The sequence below is a fragment of the Pleuronectes platessa genome, chromosome 22 (assembly GCF_947347685.1).
Source record: "Pleuronectes platessa chromosome 22, fPlePla1.1, whole genome shotgun sequence".
Classification (NCBI taxonomy): domain Eukaryota; kingdom Metazoa; phylum Chordata; class Actinopteri; order Pleuronectiformes; family Pleuronectidae; genus Pleuronectes; species Pleuronectes platessa.
In genome coordinates this window covers 16,459,106-16,469,445 of record NC_070647.1, presented here as the reverse complement: position 1 = coordinate 16,469,445, position 10,340 = coordinate 16,459,106, and the positions used below count along the sequence as shown (strand labels likewise).

The following is a 10,340-nucleotide window of genomic DNA, read 5'->3' as shown; positions in this document are numbered from 1 at the left end:
TACAAAAGACCACTTCTGCATCTCTTGTTGTTGTCGTGATATTACATTTCATCCACATTTCTGCTTTTCACTCTGCAGATAAAGGGAACTTTGCAACAGTTCTGCAATTGTGTGCAGCTCAATTTCAAAAGAATAACCGAGTTCGACAGAAACAGAGTATCTCCCCTTCTGGGAAATCCTATCTTTCGAAAACAGCGTCTGATGGATGGAAGACTTATTTCAGCTGAATGAAGTCATCAGTGTCGTGTGTTGCTCTGATGTGCATGATGAGTTTGGTCAAGAGCCTGGCTCGGCTCCTGCTGCCGGGCTCCTCCACACGCTGCTGTTGAGGGAGGAAAAAAAACACAAGGGGCTGGTGGTAGGGGGGTAGAGGAAAGAGTCCACGACATCATCTCTCCAGGCCTTTTAAGGAGCTCTCCAGCGGAGGGCTGAGGAGCGCTGGCCCACTTTCCCATCAGAGCTTCCCAGCCTCGTCTCCTCGCCCCCTGGGAGCCTGGAGCACAGACCGACTGAGCACGGACTTGTGGAAGCACCAGGAAACACAATATGGATGTAATACGCTTTAAAAACACAAGAAGACACACACACACACACACACACACACACACACACAAATAGGCATTGAGGCAGTTTAGAAAAATGACACACAACAAAGACGTGGCAATCATTTGTCATGTGCGCTTATGAGAGAAACACAGCACAAGTTGTAACATGTCCTTAGTGTGTTGTCAAGGCCCCTCTCCATCATTTTTTGGACGTTTTAATACGTGTGCAGGCACAAGCAGAGTGGGGGGGGAGACATGAGGGGATTCTAGTTGCTGGTCGCGATAATATTCATCATTGTATTTCCAGATGTTGTCAAAGGCCGGAGCCGAGCTGGAGCTCCGTGTTCCACAGCCCATCAGATAGACACAGGGGAGGGGAAGGAGGAGAAGAATGGAAGCGAGGGAGTATAAAGGAGGCTTTGGTGTGGCGGTGACCCTCTCTGGTTCTATCGCTGCCGATGTCAGCCAGACCCTACATGGCCCCGTTCTCACCCCGCTGCCACTGCTTCGTACGTGAACCCTGGCGAGAGTCAACCCACACACACACTCACTCACTCACTCACAGGGAGAGTGTGGGATGGAGGAGAGCGAGCAGGGGGGAGACCGAGAGCAAGATGGAGAACGGAGGGTGATGTAGCGGAGATGTGTGGGCGAGCCGAGCGAGTGAGTGAGATTGATAGAGGAGAAGCGTGTCTGTCTGTGTGTGTGCGTGTGTGTATGTGTGTCTATGTGTGTGTGTGTGTGTGTGTGTGTGATGAATGCCGAGTGAAGTGAGGCCCTGCTCCACTGCCACAGCAGCTTCATGAACTCTGAGCTCCTCAACCTTCAATGAACAATAAGAGCTGCTGAAGCACTTGATTATAACTCACAGTATAAGATGGACGACATTATTCTGTTTTCCTGAACCACATTTATATATATTTCTACACTGGTTACTCTATATAAAGTTATGCATTTGAAGATATTGAAACTGCCTTTTTCACCTTCATTTCCATTTTGGTTTATCTGACTATCAGCAGGTTAAGAACACGCTCACACCTACACGAATACTTCTGTTTATGATAATATAATACTTCCTGTGAGGATGCAAATCGCAGCTTGGTTTCAACTTTGCTTAACTGTTATCCGTGTATATATTTATATACAAAGTTTGTTCTTACTGTTTTAATAAAGCAAAGTAATTAATCTACTGTCACTTTTTTCAACGTTAGTCAGATTTTAATTTTAAATCACACTAGTATTTCATGTGTGTCGATAGTTGACCTTTCTGTTGTCATCAAATGGAAATGTTGCATGGCTGACATGGATGTAATATAACAATAATACACTATTAAATGAATTTGCTCATGTTGCACCTCCATATAAACACAGCTCATGGTTTCAGTATGTTTTAATTTATGAGTTTGGCAGATTTTGTATTTTGTCCTAATAGATGAATGGAAAAATCACTTCTCCGCTATTTAGATCCAGCACTGCTATTGCATTCTGGGAGGAGAGACGATATGTCCGCTGCACGCCTGAGCCCATTCACTTTTGCATTATCCTGCGGGTCCAGCTTCAAGGCCGGGGGGGGGGGGGGGGGGGGGGGAGTTGACAGAGCGTGGGACAGCTGCGAGGCCCACTGCTATGTGGTAAACGCCGGCTGAAATAGCCAAATTAATGGAGGGGGCTCAAGTCCAAACTGGGGTTCAATACCAGGCTACATTTTAGTGCCATGAGCTGTCATCCAGTCGGGCAGACGTCAATATTTACTGCTGCCATGACACGGCAACTGGCACAGAAGAAGGGGGGGGCGGTGGCAGCCATTTTGGTTCCTCTTAAATCCAACTTTGACTTTATGCCAGATTAAGGAGGAATCCTCTTTTTGTGACCAGCACCTTCAGGATTGATGTTTCTCATGAACGATCAAATAAAAACCAACCTACAGATAATCAGTTTATGAGATACTGTAGAAACCAATGAGCAACAAGTTATTTCTGGTCCCTCGCACAGGGATATAAAAGGTAAGACCTGCTCATCATGTCTCTCCTGACTTGCAGACTCATCGCTGCTTTTCAGAGATGACGCTCTTCTGCCTGGTTCTCCCACGTTGCCATGACGACCCTGCCTCTGTGTACCTCACAAACCCCCCCCCCCCCACGCACCTCCACCCGGTGCCTCTCCGCCTCCCCCCCCCCCTGGTTTGAGCCGATCTTCTCCTTCTGCTCAGGGAAACTTCAATTACCGGCAACACTTTTTTCAAACCACCCCGAGGCCCTATTATGGTCAAATGAGGCGCTGCGGCCGACCCGGGAGCCGCATCTCCTCCCCTGTAAATCTGAGCGCGTTGTCTCATGCTCAGGGTGCTGTGACAGGACAAGGTCAAAGGGGTCGAGCCTCCAGGTGATGTGTTTCCATAAGGCCGAGGAAAGGAGCTGCACATATATGGTGCGGCCTTTATTTATTGCCAGCTCTTCTCCTGGACCACTACAGACTCGTCTCCTTCTGCAAGCTCTGCACCTCTTCTGAAGAAATGGAGCTCTGCGTTTTGTCAAAAAAAGTGGGATCCAAAATGAGTTGGGATTCTGCGATGGTCTTGGTTTTATCTGTCACATGTAAACAGAATGAGATATAATGTGAGGTTTGCCTTGATCTAGCTCTACCCAAAGCTGTAATGTGAGAGTGTTTAACTTGAAATGGCTGAGCGGCCTGGACACTGTAAGATGGAGCTGACAGTTAGCGACACAAAGGGACTGTATGCTTTAGTGAGCTGCCATCAGAGCAGGAAATCAGGGACGATTCCGCAGCCTTAACATGTTTCCTCTGCAGACGCTGAGGAGGACGGGCCTCTAGTGACCCACAACACAAACATGGGTTTATCTGAACGCTTATCATGCAGCCTGGGGTCCCCACACAGAGCTTCCTCTGTCTGCCGGACTCACACTGGTCTGCAGCCCTAGAACTGAAACCAAAAAAGTGAAAGGGAAGCAGCCTAGAAAAGGGAAAGTGTTCAGACCAGCTTCTTCATTAATGACTCTTCAATGGAGCAGGAAAGCTACACAGTCTACAGTACATCTTCATTCATATCAACACTGACACCTTTTATATCCCTGCTCCCAGTTTAATTCAGAAGAAAAGCAGCCATGGGAGATAAGAGACTCTAAAAGCTGCACGATGCAATATATGAAACAGAGAAATACCACCTGCAGATGAAGACCGAGTCCCTCAAGGGCCATGTAGTCCTCGAAGGCCTCCTGAAATGACCTGTCTCAACTTCCTCCTGGATACAGGTACATATATCCATTGTCCATAATTTTGAGCTAAAGTCTGTGCAGTAGTGATTTGAGAAAACTATATTTAACTCGTGATATTTAAATGTCCCATCCACCAAGCCGGAGGAAGTTGGGTATATGACCTTTCCTGCTCTGACACATTAAAATGCCCCTGCCTCCATGGAGAAGGCCTCATCAGCAGGCAGCTCCTGATGGGAGTTCACTTTCCCTCTGACAATAAAAGAAGCCAGGGGCCCGTTCACCCGTGGCCGACACCGTAAACACCATTCTCTCTGCAGTAAATGTCAGGCATAGGTAGGCACTGCACACCGCACATGACTCACATCACTGTATACAGATTCCCAAGATGCTATCTGTCTTCACTCCTTCTCTGCATGGCTCTGCTTCTTCCTTCCTTTCAGGGTAAGACTGAGTCTCCATGCGAACACTTTTATGTCGGACTGCAGGATGTGCGCACTTGAGTCTTAACAAGAAGAAAGAGAAGGTGCCTGGTGCAATTTTTCACCAACTCCTCAATCCGGTTGAATCTATCACCACAGAGGCCTCGTTTTGTTTGTGTCAACAGCACATCCAGGGTGAATCACGAGCAGAGAGGGAACTGTTGGACGCTAGTTTGCTCCCTCAAGTGCAGGATTTGGTTTGGTTGCATGTTCCAACATTGTGGCCAAATCAAAGCTCGTCTCTTGCGTAGGACTTTGGTTTCATTTTAGCGTCCAAAAGGATCCCACACTTCCTTTTTCCCATGTCTGGTCCCGTTCCCACACCCGGACCCTCGGCTTCTCGGCCCCCCCAAGCAGCGCTGAACTAAATGATCTCTGTGGTTCCACTGACCACAGCCTCCATAGTGAGGCCTGATCAACCCAAGCTGCACTGAGTTATGTTAACGTCGAACCAATGCACGCTCTGCAGAGACATCCTCAACCTTCACCACCAGAGCGTGCTGCTGCGTAGGGATTCGTTAAAGTGGATGAGGAGGAGGCAGTGCCATTTTACATGTCAAATCAATATCTGTTTATAAATTGCTTGTGGTTTTTCACAGTGTGGGATAACAAAAAATATAATACAGCTACTGTATTTTGACCCTTTCCTCTAACTGGCAGCAGAACAGAGCTGCTGCTTCTTCTGGTTTTGATTGTTTATACATATTTCGTTCCTCCTCTGAACATGCAATCTGTCTTTCCCTGCAGCACATAGAGAAAACCCTTTCACCATATCTCCAGATGGGTCCACATTTTCATATTTTGACTAAAGTTTGCTTACATGCACAAGTTTGTTTGGTAGATAGAATAAGAATCTGTTTTAAATCACTTTTTTCTTTTGTGAAGTTTATGTGGTGATGTTTTAATCAGGTTTTTATGACTTGTTTCCCTCTTTCCTTTACTCCAATGTTAAGTATTATATGATGTGTAAAATGAGTTGATGTTACAGCAGCCATGTAGGAAAAGCACAGATATGACTAATTACAGTGATGCTGTTTCATTTGGATTCCCCAGGATCATTGATCCATCAAACACAAATGGGATTCAGCCTTTACTAATTGCTTTTCCTTTTACTGCATATTGAAATGTCCGAGGAGATTCATTCCCACAGCTCTCTCTCTCTCTCTCTTCAGGGAAACAGTTGAGTCATCCTCGCACCACACCGGGTCATTTGTGTTTGCAGCCTACAGCTTCATCCAAAAGCACGGTTAAAGTGTTGTGATGATACCTGCAGATCATAAACAGGATATAAACAGGAGTAATTAATAACAGTGTCAAGTGTTTTTTACCATCTGTAAAACCCAGTAATATAAACCCAACTAAGTGCAGTCTTATTGCCTTGCTTCTCCTGACACATGAAAATATTTTCCTCAAACAGAGCTCTGAAGGCGTCACTGTTAGAGCACATGTTTGGGTTACACACCAGTTCAATGCTTTGGGAAGCAACTGAAGTCTGCTCCTCGTCAGCGGTGATGGAACCACAGCCGGGTTCTTCTCTTTTGTAGGTCCCCTGGTCATTTTCTCAATTTGCTGATCTATTCTGTATTTGAACGTGTTGTGAACTTTTTGCAGCGAATGCATAACGTAAAGCTGATGAAGCTGTTTGCACGTGTTTCTTGTATTTGCACATGTTTTCTCAATTTGAAGTGCGTTAAGTTCTCTCGGCCACAGTACAATATAGTATGTGTTCAAAATGCACATTGGTTGATAGGAAGAGAGACGTGCAAACCAATATAGTGCAAAAATGGATTGTTGTAGTATGATGAGAAGCATTTTCAGTTAAAAAGGGCAAAATTACTACAACAACTTACAGGTGCATGGAAAACTACTGATTCTAAATGTGACTTTAATGTCATTTTGAGGAAATTTCACATTCTGAATCTTTATTATTATTAATGAAGGCTTCTTATTATATAATAAAGTAGGGATGTCCCGATCCGATATTGATATCGGAAATCAGTCCGATATCAGCCAAAAAAGTGAATATCGGATTTTATCGGACTGAATCTAAAAACTCCGATATAAGCGCTCCGATATAAGCTGTCCATTTACCGCTACAGGACTTCTATAATAGGTGACTCTGGTTTGATCACACTCAAACACAGTAGGTGGTAATGCCCCTTAATTAACGTTGGTGCCGGCCGCGGAAGAAGAGCGTCTCTGATCCAGCATGCACAGCCCACGTGATCACAACAACGACAACGTGTGTGCCTGCAGCAAGGTGTAGTGATGTCGGCTGTGTGGAAGTATTTCGCTCAATTGGATAGACCTACAACCAATCAGAGCAACGTAGTATGTGACGTATGCTAAGCAACGCATTGTGAGTTATTTACTAACCCGGGTTCACACCGGACGCTTCAGCGCAGCGCCAAGCCTTAAATAACAGCTGGCTCCCATCCACTCCCATGTTAAAACTTTGTGCCGGTCACACCGGAGGCTGAAGCACCGCGAGGCAGCCTTGGCGCAGCGCGGTGCTTCAGCCTCCGGTGTGACCGGCACAAAGCCGTGCAGCGATCTACTGGATCAACGGGTGATATTATTAGCGCTGCCCGGCGGTTCAGCGTCGCTTCAGTGTCCGTTGTGAACAGCCAAGCGCCGGGGCGATAGGGATTAGCGCGGTGCTCTGGCGTCGCCTCCACGTTCTGTGTTCCTCTTTCAAAATGAATGCGCTGTCGATGTCTTCTAAAACAGACTCAATGGCAGCATCTACACATCTCAGCTCGCCAGCGGCAGGCATGTTTGTTGAAAACGAATTCAACCCGAGGGCACTTTGGTGACGTGGTTGATTACGTCACCGTTGATCATCTGTCAATCATCGTATAAAGCCCGCCCTGACAATCTGATTGGCCCAGTCCGGCCATAATTTTTTCCCAATGGAGCGACCCCAGACCGAACTGCCCGACCAAATCTGTTGTGGGCGGGGCTAAATTCGTCTGGCATCCAGGCTATGACAAACTACCACGGGACAGCAAAAAGGCAATGGCCATAACAGAAAAGATAGCCCAGTTTATTGTGCTTGATGACCAGCCCCTGTCGGTGGTGAGTAATGTCGGGTTTAAACGCTTAATGGAGCACCTCGAACCTCGCTACATTATTCCTATAGTTTTTGTTGTTTTTGTCCCTGCCCACAGTTGTTTCCAACATATGCTGACAGTAGAAAAATAACTGAAGTGAACTTGAATTGTTTGCACTTTAAAATTTAATTTATTCTATTCAATTGTATAATGATGTTGGTAACCAGTGGTTATTTTTGCACTTTAAATATAACATTTTGTTTTCATTGGATTTGTTGAGGTAATACTCTTATGTTGAAGGTTAAAATGTATGTAACCAATTGGTTAATAATACATGGGTCAGTTTTTCCTATACCTACTGTTGCTGACTATTGTTTTCTGTTATATCACTACAACATCAGTAACAGTAACATCACTTTATCAAGCCTTTTCTAACATTCCACACAACAAAATAAGGAATAAATATATGTATGATTTGTGCCTATATCGTATCGTATTGATATCGGTATCGGCCAATACTCAAGGCTACAATATCGGTATCGTATCGGAAGTGAAAAAGTTGTATCGGGACATCCCTATAATAAAGTATATGTATTATGTAGTATATATTAAAATCAGCCTGGGAGACTGTTGATTGGTCTGAAAACTACTTCTACATGTAAAATGGAGCAACCGTCGCAAACAGTGCCGCAAAGTGCGTCTCCAGTGTCGCGAAGCAGCCCCTGATGTTCGGCGTGTGAAACCCCGTTCGGTCTCTCCGTACGGCACCTCAGCTGAAGACGGTGAGTTCTTCATCCTGTTCCGCACAAATACTGCAAATAATACTAAATAATGATGTTTCTGAAGTAACCGTGTTACTCCGTGTGTCGCAGAAAGATGCCCGCCAAAGGTCCTCTGCAGTCGGTCCAGGTCTTCGGACGCAAAGTGAGTAAAAACACCGAAGTTAATCCACGTGTGGTGTCGCGGCTCCGCTGTGTTGCTAGCGCCCGTTAGCTCCAGTGGCTAACCCGACAATGTGGCGTGACGCTGTTATACACCGATAAAACACTGCGATCTTATTCTACGCGTGTTTGTGTTGCTTATTTAATGTACTGAAGCTTTGCGTGTATCTCTGATGTTGCTGTGTGTGACTGTAACGCTCATGTGTGCGTGTAGTGAGTGTAGCAATGTCGTTTAGCTTAAGCTAGCTAGCCCGGTTGCTAGCTAGTGGTTCGGTGTCCAGGGGGTGACAGCGTTTGAAGTTAGCTCACATCTCAACTAACGCAATTAAATATACATTTATTAAACTTAAATGTCACGTGGTCAGCAACTGTCAGATATCATGTACAGGATGATTCCCATTCATTTAAACCAGTGTGTTCCACATGTGTGTGTGTACAAGATGAAGTCACTTACAACGTGATGCACTTAATGGTTGGGATCTGATGGAGATGTGTGTTGTGTCGTAGAAAACCGCCACAGCCGTCGCCCACTGCAAGAGGGGGAATGGCCTGATCAAGGTGAACGGCAGACCCCTGGAGACTGTGGAGCCTGCGACCCTCCAGTACAAGGTGAGTCCGGGGAGGAGAGGCCAACACCCGGGTGGAGATAGGCAGTGACCTCGGGGGGGCTGATGGAGAGAGGCCTGCTGTAATAATGTGTATTTTAAAATAAGTGTCAAGTAGTTTTTCTCTTCATTGATGAGAATATTAAGTGTTTGATTATTGCTTTTACAGGTTATTTCAGGCACTTTCTAAGTTCTCATATCGGCCAACCAATAATTAATCCGACTCTTTTCTTAATATCGTTCAATAGATTTAAAATTCTGATATTCTGCTGAGCCTAAAGTTGACATCTATTTGTTCTCTTAGCTTTTGGAACCCGTGCTGCTGCTCGGTAAGGAGCGTTTTGCTGGAGTTGACATCAGAGTCCGAGTGAAGGGTGGTGGACATGTGGCACAGATCTATGGTAAGCAGACATGTACTCTCTTAATGCAGTTTATTTCTATTCAACAGTCACTAGTGTTTATGTATGGGAGGGAGATATGTAATTATGAGTTATCAATCACGATATAAATTGTTGTTTTTCAGCCATCCGCCAGGCCATCTCCAAGTCCCTGGTCGCATACTACCAGAAGTGTAAGTATTACAGTGGTACACTCACTGATCGTGTATAAACGAAACGCTGCTGCAGTGACTGATTCTTGTTCATATCTGAGGTCAGCTCCTCAAAACCGACCAGACCTGACTTATTAAAAATATTTACTTTTAGAAGTTGAAGCATCAACTGATCACTTTTTATTTTCTGCAAATACGTGAACAAGAGCTATAGTTATTTAGAGGACACATATTAGGAACATGCATGTAAATGGATCACAGCTTGTAAAATGTCAGACTTGTTTTTATAATGTGTAGACCTGATGCGTGAGAGATATTAAAGTGAATGGCCGGGGCCAATGATCTCTACATGTTCAGAACAGTCCCATCATGCCTTGCTGCTCCCAAACCATAGTTGGGACATTTTTTGGAACCATTAACAACAAATGGGAGGAGCAGGGAGCCACTCGTGTGCTTGTTAAAAGTTTATTTAATAACCAGTGATTTTATGTTCCACCAGATGTCGATGAAGCCTCCAAGAAGGAGATCAAGGACATCCTGATCCAGTACGACAGGACCCTGCTGGTGGCCGATCCCCGTCGCTGCGAGTCCAAGAAGTTCGGTGGACCCGGAGCTCGTGCCCGCTACCAGAAGTCCTACCGTTAATCTGTACATTTTCATAATAAAGTGGAGGAACGAATAATTTCACTTGTCATTTTTAATTAATATTTATGTGTGAGTTGCTCTTCCTCTCAACAGGCAGTGATGTCTGTATATTAAGAATTTGCCAGATTCAACTGGCGCACTGTAGTAATGACCTCAACCTGAGAGGTTATGTTTTCATCTCCATTTGTCTGATACCTTTACTGGAAGGATTACCATGACACTTGGTGGTATAGATCAGGGAAGCACACATTAAATATAGTTTTGGATACAGATCAGGGGGAAGATCCAG

General features: G+C 45.1%; 1 protein-coding gene across 2 annotated transcripts; it reads left to right on the top strand.

The window, feature by feature from the left end:
- Nucleotides 1-8,013: 8,013 nt before the first annotated feature.
- On the top strand, nt 8,014-10,088 carry rps16 (ribosomal protein S16). 2 transcript variants are annotated; one of them, XM_053414864.1, is made up of 6 exons: nt 8,014-8,092; nt 8,183-8,234; nt 8,759-8,860; nt 9,161-9,257; nt 9,380-9,427; nt 9,906-10,088. In XM_053414864.1, exons 2-6 carry the CDS (start codon nt 8,187-8,189, stop codon nt 10,049-10,051), a joined length of 441 nt encoding a protein of 146 aa, XP_053270839.1. In that variant the 5' UTR covers nt 8,014-8,092; nt 8,183-8,186; the 3' UTR covers nt 10,052-10,088. The 2 variants fall into 2 exon arrangements, with proteins under 2 accessions (XP_053270839.1, XP_053270840.1); XM_053414865.1 differs by having other exon boundaries at nt 8,067-8,092; nt 8,187-8,234.
- The last annotated feature ends 252 nt before the right edge of the window (nt 10,089-10,340 follow it).

Excerpts from the sequence above, each read along its gene's own strand:
- rps16 (XM_053414864.1), top strand. The coding sequence starts at position 8,187 with ATGCCCGCCAAAGGTCCTCTGCAGTCGGTCCAGGTCTTCGGACGCAAA. Across the intron at positions 8,235-8,758 it reads TCCAGGTCTTCGGACGCAAA|AAAACCGCCACAGCCGTCGC; the intron begins GTGAGTAAAAAC and ends GTTGTGTCGTAG. Across the intron at positions 8,861-9,160 it reads CTGCGACCCTCCAGTACAAG|CTTTTGGAACCCGTGCTGCT; the intron begins GTGAGTCCGGGG and ends TTGTTCTCTTAG.